The sequence below is a fragment of the Erpetoichthys calabaricus genome, chromosome 8 (assembly GCF_900747795.2).
Source record: "Erpetoichthys calabaricus chromosome 8, fErpCal1.3, whole genome shotgun sequence".
Taxonomy (NCBI): Eukaryota; Metazoa; Chordata; class Cladistia; order Polypteriformes; family Polypteridae; genus Erpetoichthys; species Erpetoichthys calabaricus.
This window is the reverse complement of record NC_041401.2, coordinates 156580968-156607476: the sequence shown is the minus strand read 5'-3', so window position 1 is coordinate 156607476 and position 26509 is coordinate 156580968. Positions and strand designations below refer to the sequence as shown.

At 39.8% G+C, this 26509-nt stretch overlaps 1 protein-coding gene across 3 annotated transcripts in view; it reads right to left on the bottom strand.

Annotated features, from left to right (window-relative positions):
* The window catches only part of tmeff2a (transmembrane protein with EGF-like and two follistatin-like domains 2a), a 748263-nt gene that overhangs the window by 455486 nt on the left and 266268 nt on the right, over positions 1-26509 (bottom strand). For all 3 annotated transcript variants that reach the window (XM_051930531.1, XM_051930530.1, XM_028807628.2), the window contains exon 4: positions 20030-20056. In XM_051930531.1, the coding sequence (XP_051786491.1) occupies positions 20030-20056 (27 nt within the window). The remainder of the gene's footprint in view (positions 1-20029; positions 20057-26509) is intronic.

Here is a 26509-nt window from a genome sequence, read left to right as displayed (position 1 = left end):
ATAGATCATTGTAGACATGGAACACACTTGAAATTCATGTGTTTCAAATAATGATATATTATTTACCTTATGCAACTCCAGACACATTACACCAAGATAAACAAGGCTTGAGCTGGGAGCACTTTTGGGCGGTGGGTGGTGGGCAGTGGGGGTGGGACAGCAGTCTGCTTACTGTTTGTGTTGATCGACACATTTACAAAACAAAAGATTGTAATGTGAGACTGAGGGGCTCACCAAGCCACTTTCGATATGCACTATGCAGTCTTCAACTCCATAGCACATCATGAAAGCTAACACAAGTAACATGGCATCCAATTTTGCTAAATACACTAACTATTGTTACAATGTGTGTGTATAAAATACCAAACTTATTGTTAAATCATTAAGAAGAGAAATTCTCAGCTTTCTTCATTGGCTGCGGAAGGTCCTACACACATATGAGTGCAATGTGTGGAATTTGAATGACGCACTTGTAACCAGCGGAAGCACGAACAAGCAGGCTTCTTTTTTTTTTCAGCGGCACGGTGGCGTGGTGGGTAGCACTGCTGCCTCGCAGTAAGGAGACCTGGGTTTGCTTCCTGGGTCCTCCCTGCGTGGAGTTTGCATGTTCTCCCCGTGTCTGCGTGGGTTTCCTCCGGGTACTCCGGTTTCCTCCCACAGTCCTAAGACATGCAGGTTAGGTGCATTGGTGATCCTAAATTGTCCCATTGTGTGCTCTGTGTGTGTGTGTGTGTGTGTGTGTGTGTGCGCGCCCTGAGGTGGGTTGGCACCCTGTCCAGGGTTTGATCCCTGCCTTGCACCCTGTGTTGGCTGGGATATGGCTCCAACAGACCCTGTATTAGGATATAGCGGGTTGGATAATGGATGGTATTCTTTTTTCTTTTTTTTTTTCTTTTAATATTTTGTGATTGTTGTTTTTTCTGTGGATTTATTACCATTTATTTTTGTTAATATAAGTATTTGCAAAACTGTGTACACTTTATTTGTAAAGCACTGTAAAATAAGCATCAACCTTATTTTTTTTTCATTTTTATATCTGCCAACATTTTTATTGTCTGTTTTTACTACCTTCGGTCCTGAACTACTAGCAGGACATCTGCAACTGCAGGTGGCCAGTGACTCGTAATCCAAACACATTAGCAAAAAGAAAGAAACTGTCAAAAGCAAAGACAACAGCAATACTCACAAATACAACTCCAAATGACTTCAATACTCCAAATGACTTCAATAAAAACGCAGCCTACACTCCTATTTCTCTGGTTTAAACAGCCAAAGAAAGAGAGCTGAAAAGAGGTTTTTTTTTATAAACTGTTTCTTTCCAAAAATGTTTTGTTCATTAATTTTAAATTTACTATATACAGTAAATTTTTGTAACCTACCTTGTCCCCTGTACGTTAAGCTTGAGGGGGAGGGGCCTGCTAACGCTGCACTTTGGAACCGCCTCCCAGGTTTAATAATCCTGCAGTATCCACAGGGCTTATACTGTGACCTTGGTGTATTCTTTTGTTTATCAGCTCTCCGTTAAATTCATGAACTCTGTAAATTCTAGTATTTTGCTTTGGTTTTTGGACTTGTGGTATGCCTAAAAGGATTAAGATTTTTTGGAACATTCATTGATTTGCTATGTTTTTTTGCCTTTGTAAAGATATATCTTCTTGAATACTTGAGTTTTGGATATGCTGATTTTGAGAAATTGCCTGATAGGCTTTTGAAGCCTACTCCTGGAGGTAAAGCATGTACATATGGGTTTTGAGAACTAGGCAGAATGTAAGATAAGGAAGTATTTCATTGTACTCTGTATACAACCCCAATTCCAAAAAAATAAAAATAATAAAAATAGAATGCAATGATTTGCAAATTTCGTAAACCCATATTTTATTCTCAATTGAACATAGAAAACATATCAGATGTTTAAACTGAGAAAATGTACCACTTTAAGAAAAGAGTAAGGTCATTTTGAATTTGATGGCAGTAACACGTCTCAAAAAAGCTGAGATAGGGCCAAGTTGAACATTGTGCAGCATTGCCTCTTCTTTTAACAACAGTCCATAAACATCTGGGAACTGAGGAGACAAGTTGCTGGACTTTTAGGAGATTAATGTTGTCCCATTCTTGTCTGATATAGGATTCCAGCTGCTCAACAGTCCTGAGTCTTTGTTGTATTTTTCATTTTGTCATGTGTCAAATGTTTTCAGTTGGTGAAAGGTCTGGTCAGCAGGCAGTCCAGATTAGCACCCGGACTCTTCTACTACAAAACCATGCTGTTGTTATAGATGCAGTATTCGGTTTTGTCATTGTCTTGCTGAAATATGCAGGGTCTTCCCTGAAAAAGACATTGTCTGGATGGGAGCATACTGTATGTTGCTCTAAAACCTGTATATACCTTTCAGCATTGATGGCGCCTTTCCAGATTTGCAAACTGCCAATTCCAGAGGCACTAATACACCCCCATACCATCAGAGATGCAGGCTTTTGAACTGAGCACTGATAGCAAGCCGGATGGTCCTTCTTCTCTTTAGTCCAGAGGACGTGGTGCCCATGTTTTCCAAAAAGCATTTCAAATTTCAATTTGTCTGACCACAGAACAGTTTTCCACTTCGCCTCAGTCCATTTTAAATGAGCTTTGGCCAGAGAAGATGGCAGCATTTCTGGATCATATTCACATATGGCTTCTTCTTTGCATGATTAAGCTTTAACCTGCATGTGTGGATGGCATGGTCAACTGTGTTCACAGACAATGATTTCTGGAAGTGTTCCTGAGCCCATGCATTGATTTTCTTGACAGAATCAGGCCTGTTTTTAATGGGGGTTGAAGATCACAGGCATCCAATATTGATTTTCAGCCTTGTCCCTTATGTACAGAGATTTCTCCTGATTTTTCTTTTGATGTTATTATGTACTGTAGATGATAAGATATTCAAAGTCTTTGCAATTTTATGTCAAGGAAAATTATTCTGAAGAAAAAGATGCTCTTTTTATACCCAGTCATGTTACTGACCTGTTGCCAATAAAACCTAATTAGCTGCAAAATGTTCCTCCAGCTGTTTCTTTTTAGTACCGCTTACTTTTTCAGACTTTTGTTTCCCCCATCCCAACTTTTTTGAGATGTGTTGTTGGCATCAAATTCAAAATGAGCTAAACATTTTCACGAAATGGTAAAATGTGTCTTTTTCAACATTTGATGTGTTCTGTGTTCAATTGTGAATAAAATATAAGTTTATGAGATTTGCAAATCATTGCATTCTGTTTTTATTTACATTTTACATGGCATCCCAACTTTGAAGGAATTAGAGTTGTACATAAAAATAAATTATCTGTAAACCCTTGAATATCTATATATATAATTCACTAAGCCGCCAGCAAGTAAGACACCCATGGCGCACGCAGGACGGAGCCACGCCCACCAACTCTAAGACCATTGGATGCGACGACAACTCGCAGAGCCACGCCCACCAACTCGGACGCGACGACTCACAAAACACGGTGTCATTCATGTTCGTCTGTGCTTCAGTCCACGTGCACCTCTGAGCCACGTTGACTTTTCAGTTACAACGCAAGACCTCGTGCACCATCACAAACTGTTTTACACGCTACATACAGTGATTTGCATCCGTGACAAGCATGCGTCTTCTTAGATGGTCCTGCAGGAACACGGAAAACATTTCCCCGCCCACCAACACTCCTTATTCCCCGGCCCGCGTCCACCCTTGCTCTCCAGGCATTCACACTGCCTGCTCATGTGCCCGGACACAACAACTCACCAACCACCCCGTAAGTCGCTTTCATCTGTGCTACAGTCCACATGCACCTCTGAACCACGTTGACTTTTCATTATTCTTTTCGGTTACGACACACGACCGTGTCCACCATCGAAAACCATGGAAAAGGAACAACGAAGCCCCGCCCACAAACTCTAACCCTCCTCCCACGTGATAGGGAACGCACCTCAGAGCACCACCCGCCAACTTGAAACGTCCTCCCATGTCCACCCTCGCTCTCGAGGCACGGCTTACTCATGTGCCCCCCCCCCAACAGCTCACCAAACACATACTCACTCACTTTGGTCTGTGCTACAGTCCACATCCAGCTGTGAGCCACGTTGACTGTTCATTTGCCCTCCATGGCTACCGCTTCAAATGTATTTCATGGAAACAACACTTCTTTCAATGTTTTACAAATTCCTGCATCAGGTAACTGTTTGTTTCTATCAGTCAGGTTTTTCTGGAAAAATGTCATTGACGAAACTGTTGCTCTCAAACTTCGCAAAATGGCTGTTGGCTTTGTTTGCCAACATTGGGATAACTTCGGCGACATGGTGTCCATTGTTGTTAGTTACAGAAGCATTGTTATACAGTCTGCTCAACAATACACTGACTACATGAATACATCCGAAGACTATGGTGGCGAGGCAGAAATTGTGGCAATGTCCCAAATGCTTCCAGCTACTATCACCATTTACTTCCAAGAACGTCCTAATGCCTCTCCTCGAGTTTACAATCCGGCCCAACGTCTCTCCATATCCCTGCTCTTTAGCGGTCCTTTGGATCATGGGCATTACGAGGTTCTCATGCCTCGCAAATACACACGTGATAACCTTCTGGTGACATCTTTTGTCGCTGTCGGTATGTGCACACAGGGTGCACACCCACTTGCTCACCACACTAATGTGACATCACCTGCCCACTCTCCTCTTCCTGAAAAACATTTAAAGACACACTCCCCTGAACAAACGCATTCCACACAGGACTTTCAATGCACCTTTTGTTCCAAAAGCTTCTGAGTGCAGAGATATCTGAACGCACATTTAAAACAACACAACACTAAACGAATGATGCAATGTGAACATTGCCAGCAATGCTTCAAAACAACTCGCGCTCTAAGAAACACTTACAAACTCATTCCACTCTCACATTCAATTGCACATTTTGTAACGAGGAGTTCAATCCTCAAACCCATCCTTTTTAGACAACTGTGTCTTTCCGGAAGTGTTTAGCCATCAATAAATAATTATGCGTCAGATTGAGCATTAACAGGTCTGTGATGCCCTTGGATGTCCCGTACTGCATGCGCGCTACACTGAATGGATCGACGTGTGTCTACTCGGCGCCGAGAGATGTGGGTAGGCTGTTGAACCCCATTCGTGCTGGAGACCGGGGCTTGCAATTACGAATTAAATTACGAATTTTGCAAATGTTAATTTTTCTCCCTGTGCTTAAAAATCATTAAAGAAGCAGCATGATTATGTGGCGTATGCTACACCGCGGGTTGGCTAGTTGATTATATTTTGGCTTGTGCCAAGTTTCCTGTTTGATGTTAATGGACCAACATATAATGTAGCTACAGGTGACTATCCAGAAAGTCCAGACAGGTCCTTTCACAAGGACATACTGTCTCCTATTTAACTGAATTTGCAGCAGGAGTATAGGTGAGGTTAAGATGTGCAAAATTTTTTGCTGGAAATGGCTAAATGGCTAAGTTGGGTCATTATTATATGCAGCTGAATATCTAAAAGCCTAACTGCCATAAAAAAGCAAGGTAATGAAAATGCCAGAGTGCCAGAAAGCAAAAAACACAATATTTCAATAATTCTCAAAAAGTATTATGTCAATATGGTCAATATCACAATATCTGAATGTCTGACAGCAAGTCAGATACTTTACCATAGGGGTTTAGATTTGTTAAATTTCAGTTATTGCATAATAACTGAAAATACTTATTTTATATTTTGGCATTTCTAACATATCCCAAAAAAATTCTGGTCATTAAGCAGGGACTCACGGCTCGAGTGGAAACAGCGGAACAAATGGCATCTAACGCCGATGAAAAAGCCACAGCTGCGAACTCGGAATACAAAAAAACTTGGAGACAGACTTGCAGCCCTGGAGGATGGGTGCAGAAGAAATAATATAAGAATTGAGGGTATACCTGAGAAACGAGAAAGCTCAAGCCCAGTGAAATTTGCAGTAGAATTACTGTCTAAAATAATTGGAGATGACTTTAAACTCGACAATGAGATAGCCACGGCTTATCGCACAAAGATACCAAGTGCCTTTAAACCTAGGTCTTTTATTGTCCGCTTCGAACGACTAAGATGTAAGCTTGATGTGATGGCACTTCTCAGACACAAGCAAGAGATTATATTCGAAAATAATCTTATTCGTATTTTTCCCGACTTCTCACCATCAACAGCTGCAAAACGCAGATCCTACAACGACATTAAAAGGATGCTACGGGAAGCCGATATCAAATACAGCCTCTTGTATCCTGCCAAACTGAAAGTGGAAGTTCAAGATCGACATTATATTTTCTTCAGCAAAGAAGAAGCTGAAAAAGAATTAAAGAAGCTGTTTCCGACACTTTTTTGAAAGTTAATTAAAATTAAAGAGCCGTATTCTATCAAGGCACGGGAAAGACCTATGATCTGATCGCTGGATCCATGTTTAAAGAGACTGGTATTATAATTATACATCTCTTATTTTCTTTTTTTTTTATTTTGTTTTTATCTGGACTTTATATGTTTATATGTTATATGTTTATATTTTTTTTATTTTACTATACCTTAAAGGAGACTGTTTAACTTCATACCCTTGGTTTAATGCTTGTTCTACTATTTATACAATTACCATTATACTATTACAGTATGAATTACCAGGTTTATCCTAGACTAGTTTTTAAAATCACTCCCAGGGAAGTTTTTTTTTTTTTTTTTTTTTTTTTTCAATCTTAATATCTTAACTTAAAAGCGCTGAAGATTATTTCAAGCTTAAATATTGTTAATGAGAACATTTTCGGCAGATAGTATTAAGGATTTAACTGTAAAAGATATCTCTGTTTTAATTCTGTAACGCCGCTGCAGGGTGGGGTTTGTTTTGTTTTGGATGTGCTCTGTCTCTTCGTATGTCAGAGGACTGGAACATCGCGAAGTGGGGTCTAGCCTCATGTGGGGAGGCAAAATGGGGGGGTGGGGGGATAAAGGGGGGAGAGAAGGAGAGCAGGTTATATCTAATCTATTCTTATAATCCTTATAATTATAAATATCAATGCAACAACAGGCTAACATGCAACAACTCATGGGGAATCTTGAAACTAAGATTAAAACTGCCATATTACCAATTAAAACTATAAAATGACATTAAAAACTCAGAATCAATGTCTCCATGATGGGACAGTTAACTTTGTGAGCTGGAATGTTAAAGGCCTGAATCACGAATTAAAGAGAAAGAAAGTATGCTCTCACCTAAAAGGCTTAAACGCTAAAATAGTATTTCTACAGGAGACCCACTTACTAACCAAGGATCAGTTCAGATTACAAAAAGACTGGACTGGCCAAATGTTCCATTCTAGCTTTATAAAGAAAACTAGAGGGGTGGGAATTCTCATACATAGAACAGTTCCATTTGTAGCATCAGAGGTAGTGTCGGACCCTGAAGGGAGATATGTGATGGTCATGGGCAACTTATATAACAGTAAAATGATTTTGATAAATGTTTATGCACCCAATGTTGATGATAAGGAATTCATGCAAAATCTATTTGCATCCATTCCCAATGTGAACACTCATAAAATTATAATGGCTGGGGACTTTAATTGTGTTTTAAATCCACTTTTAGATAGGACTCCTGTGACAGGGGGGACGACATCTAATACTGCAAAGATAATTACACAGTTTTTAAATGATCACAACTTATCAGACCCCTGGAGGTTTCTTAACCCAAACTCAAGAACATATTCGTTCTACTCACCAGTGCATTATAGCTACTCAAGAATTGATTATTTTTTTATAGATAATAATTTCCTGCCTACAATTAAATCATGCAAATATGACACAATTGTTATCTCTGACCGTGCCCCTCTAGTCTTGGAGCTAAAATCAATAAGCCCCTCATACTCACCTCGCAGATGGCGTCTTAACCCTCTTTTATTGGCAGACGAGAACTGCACAGAATTTATATCCAAACAAATCGGCTTCTTCCTAGAGACAAATACGTCCACAGAGGTTTCTGCAGGAACACTCTGGGAAACTCTAAAGGCCTTCTTAAGAGGCCAGATTATTTCATATCTTTCCCATAGAAATAAATTAGAAACCAAGAAAGTATCAGAGCTAAGAAATGAAATTACTAGAATAGATGAAGAACAAGCCAGGCGTCCAAGTGAAGCTCTTCACAGGAAAAGGCAGGCCCTGCATACAGAACTTAACATCTTAACAACTAAAGAAACTGAACAACTTATTTATAAGTCTAGACAGCATTACTATGAACACGGAGAAAAAGCTAATAAGCTTTTAGCTCAACAAATTCATAAACAAGAAGTTCACAATGCAATACCAGTAATCACCAACAAGAATGGAGAAGAAATCATTGACCATAATAAAATAATGCACACATTTAGAGATTACTATAAGTCTTTATATTCCACTGAGCCCAAAGAAGACAACACGCAATCTAATGCATTTCTGGATAATTCACAAATACCACAAATAGATGCTTTAAGTGCTGAGGAACTAGATAAACCTCTAACGCTAACAGAATTACTAGACGCTATAAAGTCACTACAAAGCGGGAAATCATCAGGCCCTGATGGTTACCCCGTAGAGTTTTATAAGAAATTCTCCACTCAGCTAGCTCCACTCTTATTGGTAACATTTACAGAAGCTAAAGACCACCAAATACTACCTCAAACATTTCGACAAGCATTAATCACCGTCTTTCCTAAACAAAATAAGGACTTGTTACAATGTGCATCATATAGACCAATTTCACTCCTGAATAATGATGTTAAGATACTCTCAAAAATCCTAGCTAGAAGGATGGAGAAAGTGCTGCCCTCGGTAATATCACAAGATCAAACTGGATTTATTAAAGGCCGACATCTATCTTCAAATCTCTGACGCTTGTTTAATGTTATATATTCACCAGCAAAATCAAACACCCCAGAGATATTACTATCATTAGACGCAGAAAAGGCATTTGACATGATCGAATGGAATTACCTTTTCACTGCATTGGAGGAATTTGGGTTTGGCCCGAATATTTGTGCTTGGATTAAACTACTGTATACCAGTCCAGAAGCTTCAGTTTGTATTAATAAAATTTGCTCAGACTACTTTAAACTAGAACGTGGCAACCTTGTCGCCACTGTTGTTTGCAATCGCTATTGAACCACTGGCGGTTCACTGCCGAAATTCTTATCAGATAAAGGGGATTGTCAGAGAAGGACTGGAACAGAAAATTTCTCTATATGCAGATGATATGGTCTTATATATATCGGACCCAGAAAACACTGTCCCTGCTGTTTTAACAGCACTAACAGAATTTCAAAAGATATCTGGTCTTAGAATTAATCTGAATAAAAGTATACTCTTTCCAGTGAACTCACAAGCATATAATATTAAATTAGACACCCTACCTTTTACCATAGCAGATCAGTTTAAATACCTAGGGGTAAATATCACAAGTAAACATAAAGCTCTTTATCAACAAAATTTTGGCGTCTGTATGGAAAAAATTAAGCAAGACTTGCATAGATGGTCAACCCTTCATCTCACTCTAGCCGGAAGAATTAACATTGTTAAGATGAATATCCTTCCTAAACTTCTCTTTTTATTTCAAAACATTTCAATATATATCAATAAATCGTTTTTTAAACAGTTAGATTCAATAATAACCTCATTCATTTGGAACTCAAAACACCCACGTATCCGAAGAGCGACCCTACAAAGACCTCAGGCAGAAGGTGGCATGGCTTTACCTAATTTTCAGTTTTATTACTGGGCAGCAAACATACAAGCCATAAAAACCTGGACACAAATAAATGCACATACACAGGCTTGGTCTGCAATAGAAGTAAAATCCTGTAGTACTTCTTTATATTCCCTGCTCTGCTCTCCAATAAATGAAAGTTATCGCAAATATACTAATAACCCAATTGTGCTTTACTCACTCAGAATATGGAACCAAATTAGGAAGCATTTTAAGATGGAAAATCTTTTATCAGTGGCACCTCTGCAAGGGAACCACCTCTTTCAACCTTCGCAAGTATATCCAGTTTTTAATACCTGGAAAAGTTTTGGGATTTAAATGCTCAGAGATCTTTATATAGACAACATATTTACATCTTTTGAACAATTACGTTCAAAATTTAACCTCCCGGCTACACATTTCTTTTACTATCTTCAAATTAGAAATTTTGTTAAACAGAAATTGCCCGATTTCCCCCACCTTGCACCCTCCACAATGCTGGAAAAAATACTGCTCAATTCCGAGGAATCAAACACTATTTCCGTAATATATAAAATCTTATTAGAGTCCCTACCTTTCAAAGATCCAAGAGGACATTGGGAAGAAGATCTCTTAATCAATATATCAGAAAAGGAGTGGAAGGTAGCAAAGCAGAGAATTCACTTGAGTTCTATATGCGCAAAGCATAGAATTATTCAACTAAAAATTATATATCGAGCTCATCTGTCTCGCTTAAAACTGTCCAAAATGTTTCCAGGCCAGGATCCGACCTGCGAGCGCTGCAACCAAGCTCCTGCCTCACTGGGTCACATGTTCTGGGCCTGCACCAAACTAACATCATTTTGGACAAAAAATTTTAAGTGCCTCTCAGACAGCCTCAGTATCACAATCCCTCCTAACCCACTAACAGCTGTGTTTGGTGTCCTTCCAGATGGACTTGAATTGGAGAAGGACAAGCAAATGGTGATTGCATTCACTACACTCTTGGCACGCAGACTTATTTTGTTAAATTGGAAGAATCCTAATTCTCCTCTTATAAGTCAGTGGGAAACCGATGTTTTATATTATTTGAAATTGGAAAAAATCAAATTTTCAGTTAGAGGATCTGTACAAAATTTTTTCAAAACTTGGCAGGATTTAATCAATATTATTTTAGAATAAGAGAATTAACTATTATTGCATTTAACTCCCTTCTCCATCTCTTATTTATATAGATATTTACTTCTCCCCTTCTTTTGTCTAATGTTGCCTTATTAAAAAGCTTAAAGAAATTTTCCTTTAGCTAAGCTCTCCTTCTCAGGGGTGGGGTTTGATTTGTTTTCAAATTTGTTGGGTTATAAATTGATCTGTTTGTATGGAATGATTACAATGAAAATTAATAAAATAAAAATATTAAAAAAAAAAAAAAAAAAAAAAATTCTGGTCATTAGAAGCCCTGGGATTTTTGAATTTGAGACTGAGTGAACTACCTAACTGATTTGAACATGTATACTGAAGTAAAACAGGACACTATAGTGCTTCAGGGGCTACTGCTGGTGCCCCAAGGACTTGTGTTCTATTCTGCAATTTCTCTGTGTGGGTATTATATTCACCTAGTGAGTTTTATGCAAGGATTTTTCCCCAAACCAAAGTTACTCATTGTAAGGTCAATTAAAAATAAACGTGGTTATTTCTTCACAATCACAGTACAGTATATACAGGTATTCATTTGCCACATAAAAAGTGTGTTCTAAACTATTTTTTTTTAAATAAATTTGAAAAATATCCCATCTGTGTAGGGGTATACAGATCCATAATTGAATTGAAAAGTCTTAAGAGTTACTAAAAACATACAATTCTGAAGCAGCAAATCCTTCTGCATTTATGAGGCATCCTTGTGATAAAGGAAGGAAACTAGAAAAAATTATTTTTTCACAGATAAAATCTTGAGATAAGAATACATTTATTTTTTGCTTGTCTGCTTATAGCCACCATAGTGGTTGGAATGCTACAACAACCCAGCAAGCCCCCAAAGCCAAGCTATTTTTCTGTTTAAAATCTTACATTTGCTTCTGCAATTCTATTTCTGTAGTTGTTGTGTTCTGCCATGGCTTGTAACAACATGCATACTGTATGTGTGCTCAAATAATATAATAGTGAATTGGCACTGTTAAAATGGCCCAAGTGTGTGTGTGTGTTAATGTGTTCCTGTCCATGTGTTGTTCATGCTTGATACAAGCTTTCTATAGTCTTCGGCTACCCCATGATCCTGGCTAGGACAAGGTTAGGAAGATGGAAGGATTATTATTATCAATAATATTGTGCCTATAACAGAGAAAAATATATGAATATATTAATTTTCTTCCTAGTGTTTGTCCCACATTGACACAGGGTCTGATTTTTGGCATGCCACTTTCCAATTGATCTGGTCCAGGGCATCTTCGTGGGGTGGCATTGACTTTGAACATATCATCCCTCAATTAATCGAGCCAGCATTACTTTGAGCACCAGCATTGCCGCTTTCACTGTGGGCTGAGGTGCAAGAATATCTTTGCCATGGACTGCTTGTTGCTGTGCATCAATGGCCATATCATTGGAAGTGCACTATTCCATTTAAATAGTAAAGGATGGAAGATATTAAGGACAGCATTTACTAATAATGACAATGCTAATGAATGGAAGGGTGGCACAATGGTAGCATTGCTTTCTTGCAGTGAAGGAGACTGGGATTCACATATGCCTGGAGTTTGAAAATTCTCTCCTGATGTTCTGGTTTCTTCCTATAGTCTAAACACATGCAGGAAAGGTGGATTGACATTGTTAAAGTGTCCTGTGTCTGTGTGGGTATGTTTTCATCCATCAGACTGGCACCCTGTCCAGGGATTGTTGTTGCCTTGCTGGGACTGGCTCCAGTTGTTCCACAACTTTACCCTGGATAAGCGGGTTAGGAAGACAGGCATCCATTCATCCACCCATCTATCTATTCAGTTCTTGTCACCTAATTACTGTACATTCTATGTGCCTGCTCAATATTCTCTCTCACTGAAGTACCTGGAATGTCCTGGGTATGACGTTAAACTGCATCTGACCCTACAAGTGGTCCTCCAATTTACAGGGAAATCATTGGGGTTGGTAGCAGGATTAGCACTCCGGCCACCATAAAAAAACTTCACAAAGCTCCGAGACTACAGAACGGACTCCTTTTTGCTCTCCGCGGGAGTAGCTCTGCTGCAGTCACCCATAGGAAAGTTGCTTGCATCATGAAGGGGATGGGGGAAAGCCCTCGGGAGCCCCATCCCCGGAAGAGTCAAAACCATTGGAGAGCCAATAGTATCAGGTCTGTTGGGGATCGGAACTGGTGTGGTGCTGAGGGGTCACCTACTGCACGGCAGCACTTGGGTCCCAATTTGAGGAGGCCCATACGGCTATGAGGATTGTGTCAGTCCCTATGAGTCTGGTGACCATGGTGAAAGTGGCTCCATGTTCCTTGACTTTGCAAAAGGTCAGGGGCTGCGAATCGCTGGATCCTGGTTCCAGCGCCCTGAACCGCATCATTGGACTAGGTACTCCAATACTAGTGGTGCGGTGAAGGAGATCGATCACATCCTCGTGGGCAGACGCTGGAGGCTCATGCAAAACTGCAGGGTCTACAGAAGTGCCCAGTTTGTGAATTCTGACCACAGACTTGTTGTTGCTACTCTTAGGATCCAGCTTAGGTCCAGTAGGTTACCACCTGCTAGGAAAATGAGCCTGGACTTGGCCAGACTCCAAGACCAGGCTGTTTCTAATGAGTTTGCACGCAGTTTGTGTGAGGAACTTTCAGATTTGGGGACGACTGCCGATTCTAATGTGATGTGGGAGACCTTCCGTGACAAGACCCTGAAGGTTGGGTTGCTTGATGGTTGTGTTGGTGTTACCGATGTTCCCAGAAGGAGGTGTTTCATCTCACAGGGCACCCTGGATGTCATCGAGAGGAGTTTCAGCGCACAGCTCAATTGCAACTCAAGTCTGTACTGGGAACTAAGAAGGACGGCTGCGAGGGCTCTGAGGGCAGATAAAGAGGCATTTGTTAGAGGAATCTGTGAGCAAGTGACATACCATTTGTGGTCTAGCGACCCACATCCTGCTTACAGAGGAATCGAAGCATTATGCACATCCGAATCTGTTCCTCGGAGAGTCGCAGTCAGGGCAACTGATGGAACGGTCCTTACGGATGACACTGCAGTTGTGACCCACTGGGCTGGCTACTTTGAGCAGTTGTTCAAAGCTGATCCTCCGGCTAGGATGTTGGATATATCACAGGTGGTGAACCAGCTGAGGGGGGGAAGGCTGCAGGGATCTGTGGTATCCGGGATAAACTTCTCCAGGCTGGTGGTAAGGCTGTCCTCCTGGCATTGCAAGCAATCTTTGCTTCCATTTGGGAGACTGGCATCATCCCAACTGAGTGGAAAATGAGACTTGTCATCCCTATCAGGAAAGGGAAAAGTGATCGCCTGGATCGCAGCAACTACAGGGGGATAACACTGCTCTTGGTGCTGGGTAAGGTCCTTGCTAGGGTCGTCCTCAATAGGATCCATGATCACTTGCTCACCTACCAGCAATCGGAACAGTCTGGTTTTACACCTAAGAAGTCTACCATCGACCGCATCCTGGCACTGAAGGTTCTCATAGAGCACAAACGCGAATATTGGCAGAGTTTCTTTGCAGCCTTTGTCAATTTTCGCAAAGCGTTCGACTCAGTTGATCAAGCTGCCCTGTGGGACATCCTGAGGGTTTGCGGAATCCCTTCGAGGTTGCTGGATATCATGGCTGGCCTGTACACTGGTAGTGTGAGTGCTGTGCAGAGTAGAGGCAGGACCTCTGTGTTTTTCCCAGTTGTTCGTCAGGGGTGTGTTCTTGCTACTACTCTGTTCAATGCTTGTATGGACTGGGTGTTGGGCAAGGTCGTGGGGCCAGTGGCTGTGGGGCATCTGTTGGTGAAGAAAGATTCACGGATCTTGACTTTGCTGACGATGCTGTGATCTTTGCAGAGTCAATGGAGGCTCTGATCAGGGCGCTCGAGAGACTGAGTGAGGAGTCTGTGTCTGGGCTTGAGAGTGTCCTGGATAAAAACCAAGATCCAGGCCTTTAATGACCTCTTGGGCACAGCCATCAGCAGTGTGTCTGTTTGCGGAGAGAGTGTTGACCTTGTTGAGAGGCTTACTTACCTTAGCAGTGACATTCATGTCTCTGGTGACTCTTCCTATGAAGTCAGTAGACAAATTGGAAGAGCATGGGGGGGGGTCATGAGGTCACTGGAAAGGGGTGTGTGGTGCTCCCAATATCTATGCAAAGGGACGAAGGTCCAAGTCTTTAAAGTCCTGGTGCTTCCTGTCTTACTATATGGTTGTGAGACATGGACACTATCCAGTGACCTGAGATGAAGACTGGACTCCTTTGGTACTGTGTCTCTCCGGAAAATCCTTGGGTACTGTTGGTTTGACTTTGTGTCGAATGAACAGTTACTCATGGAGTCCCAAATGAGGCACATTACCTGCATTGTGAGGGAGCGTCAGTTACGGCACTACGGCCATGTGGCGCATTTCCCCGGCTCATAAGATCCTCATTGTTGGGGACCCAAGTGGCTGGACCAGGCCAACCGGTCGCCCACGTAACACCTGGCTGTGGCAGATAGAGAGTCATTTCCGGAGGGTAGGACTGAACTGCGTGTCTGCCTGGGGGGTTGCCAACCAGGATCTCGAGCTGTTTCGACGTGTAGTGGGTGCGGCAACACACTGTACCAGTGCATGCTCCCCAATTTGACTTGACTTGACTGAAGTACCAGCGTGCATTATTATCAATCTAACAGCAGGAAGCAATCTTTATGATATAAAGAAATAAGCTTACATATAGTGATAGAATAAAAGTGATCATAAGTGTGCCTTTTTCAGTTATTATTGTCAAGAACAGAGACATCAATTCACATCTGAATATATCAAAATTCAATATTGTCAATATTAGGAGCTTGGCGATAACTTGGTCAATGTGAATCCAAACCCCTGTGGCCAAGTTCCTCCTCCCCATGCCACAGGCAGCAACAGTGACAGTCTCCATGGGGCTGAAACCTTGCCAGCGGAGAAGACAAACAGGGTAGCTGGTGAAGTGATGCACCCAGCAGTCTCCTTTTAAAATGGCTGAATCTCACAAAAATGGTTTGCATTTTAACCTACTTAAAACAACATGGACTTGCTGTTTTGCAATGTGTGTATAAGTACTGCAGTACTCAATATATATTTTTGGCTTGAAAAATAAACATTTTCGATATGTTTTAAAGCTTTTTCATTCAAGTATGGACCTGTGTACCCTTTAGAACCATTGTAAGCTACAAGTACAGACCAGATATTTTTAAAATTTATTCAACACATTTCACTTTAGAACATAATTTTATGTAGCAAATTAATATATATCATGATTGTGAAGACATAAAGTCCATTTGATAAATACCAAAGTTTTACTCATTGTACACAGTTTTTGGGGAAACAGAGTGTTTATCAGCTGTGGACTGGCATGCCATTCAACACTGCTTTTTGTCTTGAACCCGCTGCCTGTCAGCATATGCTCTGGCTTTCAATATTGCTTAAGAGAAATGGAGGGTTAAGAAATGACCAGAGGGAAGAGTGTTATTTTTTATTAATTAATGCAGAAAAATAATGTGGAGAGAACAAGGGAAATATTTTTTGTCATAAAAGGAATTTCCTGCACTACAATAAAAAAAGCTACTAAAATTACAGAATCAGATAAATTAAGAAAAATGTAAGTATAACCATCTTATTACGACTACAACAAAAACCATTAAAATCACTTTCAAAAATTTCTTCTACATGTTACTGAGTGGCTTTAGACATAATGTAATGAATGTGAAATAAACAAAAAGATCAGCAATTAAATATTTTAAAGAGTCCATTCATTCATCACAACAATTAAAAACTGTCTGCTATGGTTATTTAAACACAATTAACATCTCCACACATTTTGCACGCCTCCAAGCCAATTTTTACCTTAAGAAATTACCTAATTTGACATAAAAGGTCCCATAAATGAAATTATATTAAATGGAGAGAAAAACAGAAGATACCGATGCACCTGATACACACTACACCGACTAATGTCTTTTAAAATGGCATATGTCATTAAAAGAAAATTAAAGAGATGATTACTGCCATAAGGCTTTCTAAAACTGTAGGTCTTTACTACAATAGAATATACAATGAGAAACCATCAACTAAAATCCCTAGGAAGCACAGCAAGAAGCCTTAAACTAGTATTACTGTAAAGGTGCAATCCTGTGCTGAATGTGCCTCAGCTGTTTAACACCATAAAAAGACACTTAACCGCAAAAAATCAGCTGTGAAACTGTCACAGAATTTCAATAACAATATGATGCTTCATACATAATTCATTCTGAGCTATTAAAATATGCTCCCCTTTTATCTCACTAAGGCATCATCTATCACAGAACTCACACTTCGGATAAGAAAGGAAGGACAGATGCACATCTATTTCATCATTAATATTTCAAAACTCAAAATTGTTTTATCAGTGGGTTGAGAATGAAATGGAGAAATGTTATCCCATCTTTTAAAGTGATTACTAAACTATTCCTTCTTCACATTTAAAGATCACCCTGAAAGTATATATTTGGAAATAAAAAGAAATACAGCACCAAACAAAGTATTCACCACTTGGAAGATTTCACATTTTATTGTTATATTACATTGAATTGCAGTGGATTTCATTGTTTTTTCTTGACTCTGAAAAACAGAAAAAGGCTCTTTAATGTCAAAGTGAAAAAGATTACTGCAAATTGGTCTAAATTAATTATAATTATAAAACACAAAATAATGAATTGACTGCATAGGTATTCACCATCTTCAAGTCAGTATTTAGTAGATGGACATTTGGCAGAGATAACAGCCTTGCGTATGTGTGCTCAGGTTCCTGCCATTTTATCCCCATTCTTCTTTGCAAAACTGCTCAAGCTCTGCCAGGTTGCATAGGGATTGTGAGTGAACGGCCTTTTTCAAGTCCAGTCACAAATTCTCAATCAGGCTATATCTACCTGACTAGGTGTCACTTCAGGTCATAAACATTGTTGTTTTTAGATAATCCATTCATGTGTAGCTTTGACATTACGCTTGGGAGAAGACTTGTTTTCCAGTAAGATTCTTGCAAACTGTATTCAGTTTCCTCCAGGTTTTCTCTGTATTTTGCTGCATTCATTTTACTATTTACCCTCACACGCTTTTCTGGGCCTGCTGCAGAAAAGCATCTCCACAGCATGATCTCAGCACCAAAATACTTCATAATGGGATGGTGTGTTTTTGATAAAGCATGGCATGTAGTCTGATGGCTAGAAAGGTTAATTTTGGACTCATCAGACCATAAAACCTTATATTAGCAGACTTCAAAGTCTACTGTGTGCAGACTGGCAAACACTAGCTGAGTTGTCCTGAGCATTTTTTTAACAGTTGCTTTCTCTTTGCCACTCTTCCATAAAGCAGTGATTGGTGAAGCACTTAAGCAGCAGATGTTCTCTCAAACTCAGCAACTTGTAACTCCATCAGCATTATCATAGGTCTATTTGTAGCCTCACTCACTAGTCTTCTTGCACGATCACTCAGTTTTTATGTATGGCCTTCTCTAGACAGATTTACAGCTTCTTCACACACTCTTCACATTTCTTAATAATGGATTTAATTGTACTTTAAGGGATTTTTCAATGGCTTGTATATTTTCTTATCTTCATCCGCTGACTTGTGCTTTTCATTCTCATTTTTACAGAGTTGCTTGGAATGTTTTTTTGTCTTTATTGTGTAGGTTAGGCCACAATAGTAACTCACCAAGTTTATTCTTTCAGATAAGGTGCATTTATACCACAATCATGTGAAACACATTGACTACAGACAGGTGGATCTTAGTTTAACTAATAACATCACTTCTAAAACCAATTGGCTACACAAGTGATAATTTAGCAGTGTCATATTAAATGGGGGTGAACACTTATGCACTTAATTATTTGTTGTTTTATATCAATAAATTAGACCACTTTGCAGAGATCTGTTTTAAATTGTACATTACATAGTCTTTTTCTGTTGATCAGTGTCAAGAAAGCCAAATTAAATCTACTGTGATTCAATTTGATATAACATATAAAATGTGAAACCTTCCAAGGGGGTGAGTACTTTTTAAATGTCAGTGTGACTACAAAGGTACCACTCATTCAGTATTGGAACAATCTGATGTGTAACTAGACTTTTTCTTTTACACTTGATAAAATATGCACATGATTTATAACAAACTAAAATATAACTGCTAAGTCCATCCATGCATGAAATATATACATTTAAACATTAAAATCTAGAGAAAAGCCAAGCAAAATGACACCTTTTATTGGCTAACTAGAAAGATTACAATATGCAAGCTTTCGAGGCAACTCAGGCCCCTTCTTCAGGCAAGATGTAATCATTAAAATCTGAAATTATTGTAAAGACAGACAACACCATCCCAGTAAATCTAGACAGCAGTAACTGTTTCTCAAAGGTCAGACTGAAAAGCACAAATGTGAAGTGTACTGCCTGGTGATAACTTGCCAATATAGCCTTATCTGTCTTTTTCTTACTACACAAAGGTGAAACCCTGCATGGCCTTCTGCTGGTGTAGCCCATCTGGTTCAACCCAACATTTTGTCTGTTCAGACGTACCCTTGTGCACATCACTAATATAAAACAGTTGTTATCTGAACTGTACTTTTGGTATTCATGCTGTTCTTGTAAGCATGACTGCATCTCACCATTCTCTGGAAACCTTGGGTCATTCGTGCCCAAAGAGCTGCTCCTTGCATGATACTGTTTGCTTAGTGCCTTATTGTCTGTAAACTCCATAGAGACTACTGCATGAAAATCCCAAGAGACCAGCTATTTCAGAAATGCTGGAACATTCTGTGGCACAAATCATAACCATACCACGGCCAGAAATCAATGCCTTTTGCCCAGTCAACTAAATCACTTGATCATGCCAGATTTCTACATATATTGAATTGTAACAACATGATTGGTTGTTTTAAATAACAAACCAGTGAACTTCAAAAAGCAGCCACCCAGTATAAATCAGAAAAACACTTAAATAAATGGTACATATTTTATACACATTTCAAAACATGGGTCTTGTTTTAATGTAAATTATATTAAGTCAACTTCTGCTTATGAGCAGAGTATAGTTTAAAAGTCTTTTGATGCAAAGGAAGAAAATGTTTTTACATGTTAATCAACACTTACCCTCATCTCCAGAACCAGATGCTGCATCTGTAAATAAAGACAAACAAATTATTTTAATTATACATCTTTAACTAAATAATTATTCACAAGGGTTATAAGATACACAGTAAATAATAGTGGAAGATGCTGACATTTATATCAGGTTTTCAAAGAGCAAAAATCTCATGCACAATAGCAGAAAACTCAAGAATATACAGTATTCTCAGGCATTTATCCTGTGATGTCTGAGTTAGGAACAACACCAAAAACTGCTGCTGTTCTTTTAACAAGTGACTATGTATTAAAACCTTGCCACACAATTTCTATGGAGCTTTATTAATACTGAAAGTAGTTGCTATCGCAGTTCAAAAACAGGACCCAGAGGAAAACCCTTACAAACACTGGTCAGGTCAGGTTAGGTTGGGGAGCATGCACTGGTACAGCATGTTGATGCACCCACCACATGACGAAACAGCTCGGGATCCTGGTTGGCAACCCCCCAGGCAGACACATGGTTCAGTCCCACCCTCCAGAAATGACCCTATATCTGCCACAGCCAGATGTTACTTGGGCGTCCCCTTGGCCTGGTTCAGCCACTCTATGTCCTCAACAAGGAGGATCTTGCGAGCAGGATCACCCTCGCAGAATCGCGCAACATGGCCATAGTGCCATAACTGACGCTTCCTCATAGTGCAAGTAATGTATCTTATTCGGGACTCCATGCGCAAACACTCATTCGACACAAAGTCAAACCAATGGTACCCAAGGATTCTCCGAAGAGACACAGTACCTACGGAGTCCAGTCTTCGTCTCAGGTCACTGGATAGCATCCATGTCTCTCAACCATATATAGCAAGACAGGAAGCACCAGGACTCTAAAGACTTGGACCTTCATCCTTTTGCATAGATATTGGGAGCGTCACACACCCCTCTCCAGCGACCTCATGATGGCACATGCTCTCCATATCCATCTATTGACTTCATAGGAAGAGTCACCAGAGACATGAATGTCACTGCCAAGGTAAGTAAACCTCTTGACAAGGTCGACACTTTTTCTGCAGACAGACACACTTCTGATGGCTGTGCCCAAGAGGTCATTAAAGACCAGGATCTTGGTTATAATCCAGGACACTCGCAAGCCCAAACACTCAGACTCCTCGCTCAGGCTCTTGAGAGCAATAAGCAGAGCCTCGACCTTGCCAAACACCCAGTCCATTGAACAGAGTAGGAGCAAGAACACGCCCCTTACGAACCCCAGAACCAACTGGGAAAAACCCAGAGGTTCTGCCTCCACTCTGCACAGCACTCACAGTACCAGTGTACAGGCCGGCCATGGTATCCAGCAACCCTGAGGGGATCTCGTGAAGTCTCAGGATGTCCCACAGAGCAGCTCAATCAATTGAGTCAAACACTTTACGAAAATCGACAAAGGCTGCAAATAAACTCTGCCAATATTCATGTTTGCGCTACATGAGAACCCTCAGTGCCAGGATGCGGTCAATGGTAGACTTCATAGACTGCTTCAGTCACTGATAGGTGAGCAAGTCATCACGGATCCTATTGAGATTGAAAGCAGCAAGCACCTTACCCGGCACTGAGAGCAGTGTTATCCCCCTGTAGTTGCCACAATCCACGACGATCACTCTTCCCTTTCCAGATAGGGATGACAAGTTCCGTTTTCCATTCAGTTGGGATGATGCCAGTATCCCAAATGGAAGCAAAGACTGCTTGCAATGCCAGGAGGACAGCCTTACCATCAGACTGGAGAAGTTCACCTTGGATACCACAGATCCCTGTAGCCTTCCCTATCCTCAGCTTGTTCACCACCTGTGCAGTCTCAATGAGATTGGGTGGTTCACAGCTAATTGGAGGATCAGCCTCAAGAACCGTGGACCCAGAGATATTCAGCATCCTAGCTGGAGGATCCTCCCACAAACACTGGAACTGGTGTAAACTCCAAACGGACTATAAGTAGGTATGGGAATCAAGACCACGATAGTTGATACGCAAGGCAGCAGCATTAGCCACTGCATGAATAAATCATTTACTTAGGAAGCAATCAAGACAACTTTAAAGAGAAAAACAGAAAAAAAAAAATAATTCTCAGTAACTACCTTTGATGCTTAATATTTCATAAATTTTGGACATTACAAGAATATTATAAAATACAATCAGAATATTCATTGGCAGAGTCATAACTTTATAGTGAATGGTGATGGTTTTCTATGCATATCTCAAAGTCATAGCAGGTTAGGGTAATTGGTCACCAGTGATGAGGTTACCTCACAAAGATCACTTGTGCCATATGTTCGGTGAAATGGTGAAAACGTTAAGGAACTTCAAACTCTAAAAAATGCATTGAAGTCAATGCAAAAGGAGGAACTGAACTAGTTTTGAGTGGATTATAATGGTGCAATAGTTTTTTAAGTGTCCCTAAGGGATAGGGAAGCATCTGCCAACTATGCAGAAGCAATTATTGTGGCCAAAATGAAATCTAAGTTGTCAGACAACAGAGCTAAATACTGTACCACCATCCAAAAAACAACAAAAGATTCATACAGAATAATAACCATAAAAAATACAAGTGGCCAAAAATTATTTTATATTTGCTAAGGAGACTCGGTAGCTTGCTGCACACATCAAAAGACCTGAAAATGTTCTATCAGTCCATAGTAGCCAGTGTGGTTTTCTACACTGTGCTCTACTCGGGAAGCAACTTGAGCTCAAACGAAGCACAATGCTGGAATAAACTTATTAGGAAAGCCTGCACCATCACAGTAAAAACACTGTCCAGACTGGAAGCTGTGGTAGAAAAAAGGATGGTGGCAATATTGGATGCCATCATGAAAAATCTCCTCCATCCCCTCCAGGAGTTGCTCTCTTGGAACACTTTTATCCACAAGCTTATTCCACCTTGGGGTGCTAAGAAGCACCTCTGGGTGTCTTTTCTACCCAGTGCTATCAGGCATTTCAGTGCTTCCGCCTGGGGCACTGGTTAAGTTAATTTTGAAATGCCATTTTGGAATATCTGAAAAATATACATTTATTTATTCATTTATTTTTATTTACATACCAGTTGATTGATTGGCTGTATTATTTGTCCTGTGAATCTATAGTCTTGTTTTTTATGTTTCAGCTGCTGTATGCATGTGAATTTCCCCTTAGGATTAATACAGTTTATCTAATTACCATCAGTAAATGTTAATTGCCTCAAAGTAAATGAATCATGATTTTACCCAGCCACCGAGTCATGACGTTTGTAAGCACAGATCACAATTCATCACAGTTTTATTCTCTCAGTGACGTTCACGTGGTACAACAAATTTTCCTCTCCCTCTCTGAGTTGATGGCATTTATATCTATTCTTTTCACAAGAGCAGCAATATGGCTGATGCCTGCTCAGAACTATTTGTTGTACTGGCAATCAAAGATACGATGTCCCATGACCGCTATCAGACTGGACAAAGGCAGGACCGTAAGAACAGACAGCTTCTTCACAGTGCTCACTACTCAAAACAGTAGGTGCAAGAAGAAACCAGGATCGAACCTGCAACCTCTTGATTATAAGACAAGAGTTCTTACCTCTGCAGCAGCTAAGCTGATGTGTCTAGTTCATATAGATTGAGAGTTGGCCTTCACTTTTAATACATTGCCAGTAACATGTAAATTGAATAATTTTTTTCTTTGGTTCTATTCTTGAATAAAAGCACACATGTTTTTTGTTGTACCTTTTGTGAAAGTGATTATTTGATATTTGGACTTCAGTCTTCACACATCCAACAATATATGTGTATAACATGAAAAACGTTTTGGTTATAGTTATGTGTTCAACATTTCTTGCCTTGCATTTCCTGTCATCCTACATTTACATAGATTGTTGTAGACACACAACACACATGAAATGTATGTGTTCCACATAACAATATATTTACCCTATACAATTATAGACACCTCACTCCAAGATAAACAAACTTGAGCTGGGAGAACTTCAGCTGAGTTGGTGGGGGACGGGATAGCAGGCTGCTGCTTGCTGCCAGTGCTGATTGACACATTTGCAAAACAAAGATGCTGATGGAGAGGTACGAAAGAATTTAAGGTGGCCTGACATTAAGACCTTTTGTAGGCTTCAGGGATTCTACGGCTAATGACTTCTAGCACAGTGGGCATGACAGAGCTGAAGTTTGGCTGAGATATTCCTGACCTATCAGCCAGTTCCCTGAAAAGTGACAATAAAATATGCAAATATGCAGCACTGGCCCTCTTAAAAGGAAACTAAAATAGAGTCTGTACATCATATTCATTTCTGAGGTTTAATATGTTTGTCATGTCAACACACATAATAACAATAGCTTGGTGATAGGAATTATTGTGTTTGAGGGATGTAATTCAGCTGGTTTGGCTGCATTTCCCAGTTTCTCTGAAATTTTCCACAAACATGGATTATAATTACCATACATATATGCAAATTCTCCCATCAAGTTTTCTTTTATAAATCCTGACCTTTGAGTGGAAAGTTGTGTATGCACATTTCACGCTTCTTTTTGGGCCTAAGCATGTTTTATAAATCTGACCTCTTAAGCTTCACCGACAGCTACATTTTCAGATGGCCCTCACCCACCTTGAGCCACCATACAGAAGGCAGGGCAGACAATAAGGAACAGCAATATACAGAAATGAAACATAATACAAAATCTAAAAAATGTGAATAAATAACGCGATATTAAATAAATAAAATGTGTCCAGAACAAAACCGAAAGCAGTGGTCACAGTTCTTCAAAGATAAGAGATTCAAATTCCTTAGATTGTCACAAGATGACATGACCTTTATTCCAGGGCTACATTCTTTCTCTGTTCAGCCTCCAATGTAGCTATGTTATTTGTCAAGTCAACTTTATTTATAAAGCACTTTACATACAACATTTGTGTAGTACAATGACAAGAACCGAACACTGTGTTCAACCTAATACATTAAAGAATCTGACTCTATTACCTTTATAGTAATTGGTTTTTAAAGTTAGTGTCTGGAGTCTTATTTTTTAATTTTAGGTACATGCTGCATAAAATTTAAATGTCGAGTTTGTTTTCCATTTGTATATTATTTTTAAACCATTAATATAATCACATCACATTGTTACCATTTGAAAGAGTGTTTTACCAAGGGCATCACCATTTTGGGATGATAAGAACATGAGTGCCACCATATTGTATACAACAACAGCACATGTTGCTGGGGAGATGATCCAGATCATTATATGTAACATCACCACTACTCAGGTAGTTAAGACGGCATTGTGGCAGGAGTGGTATCCTAGATTTGAGATTTAAACAATGAATAAACAAACTCAGTTGGAATAATTTCATGAAATAACAGTAAAGTGAAGGCACACAAATCAAAATCTCTCATTTATATAAGTATTCAAACCCTTTGAGGTGGCACTCCAAACTGTGGTCAGGTGCATCCTCTTTGCTTTAATTACCCTTCAGATGTGTCTAGAACTTGAATGGTTGGTTGGTTTAAATGACTTGGAGCATGAGGAAAAAGATTCTCTGGTCTGATGAGACAAAACTTGAATTCTTTGGTCAGAACTCCAAACACTATGTCTACTGTTACTGCACATCACCTGTCTCATACCATTCCTACAGTGAAGCATGGTGGTGACAGCATCATGCTATGAAGGTGTGTCTCAGTGGCAGAGACAGGAAGACTGCTCAGAATTGAGAGAAGGATGGATGCAGCCAAATACAGAGAGGTATTTGAAAAAATCTTGTCCAGAATGCACACAACCTCAGACTGAGTGGGACAGTTAACCTTTCAGCCATGATAATGGTGGAGTGGCCAAGCCAAAGCACAGACTTGAATCGCATAAAACATCAGCAGAGAGACCTGAAGATGCCAGTTTAGAGACGTTTCCCATTCACTTTACCAGACCCTGAGAGGATCTGCCAGGAGTGGTGGGATAAACCCAAGCCCAAATACAGGACCCCAGAAGACTCAAAGTACACGCTTCTACAAAGTACTGAATTTAGGGTTTGAATACTTATATAAATGAGAGATTTCACTTTCTGTTTTTTAACAAATTTGCAAACCTTGCTGAAAACATGCTTCACTTTGTCATTATGGGTTATTGAGTGCAGGTTGATGGGTAAAAATGGTCAACTTATCTATTTAAAATTAAACCTGCAACACAATGAGATGCGCTGAAAGCCAAGGGATCTGAATATTTCCTGAATCCAAAACACAATTGTAACAAGAAAGGTACCCTTGTAACATCTCTCTATTAAAAAAAAAAAAATCCTGGAAAGCAAAAGCAAATCGACGATATGTGATCTTCTTGGAAGTTCTTGGAAGACATTTAAAAGACCCGCGAGACAAAAGAGACTGGCCACGAAGCGTCTCGCGGGGACCGTAACATGAGATTTGGTGCCAAGAGATTGTCCCAGGGCTGTCTTGCAGGGACGTGTAACATGAAATTCTTTCAAGACACGCCCTTCTTATCAAAT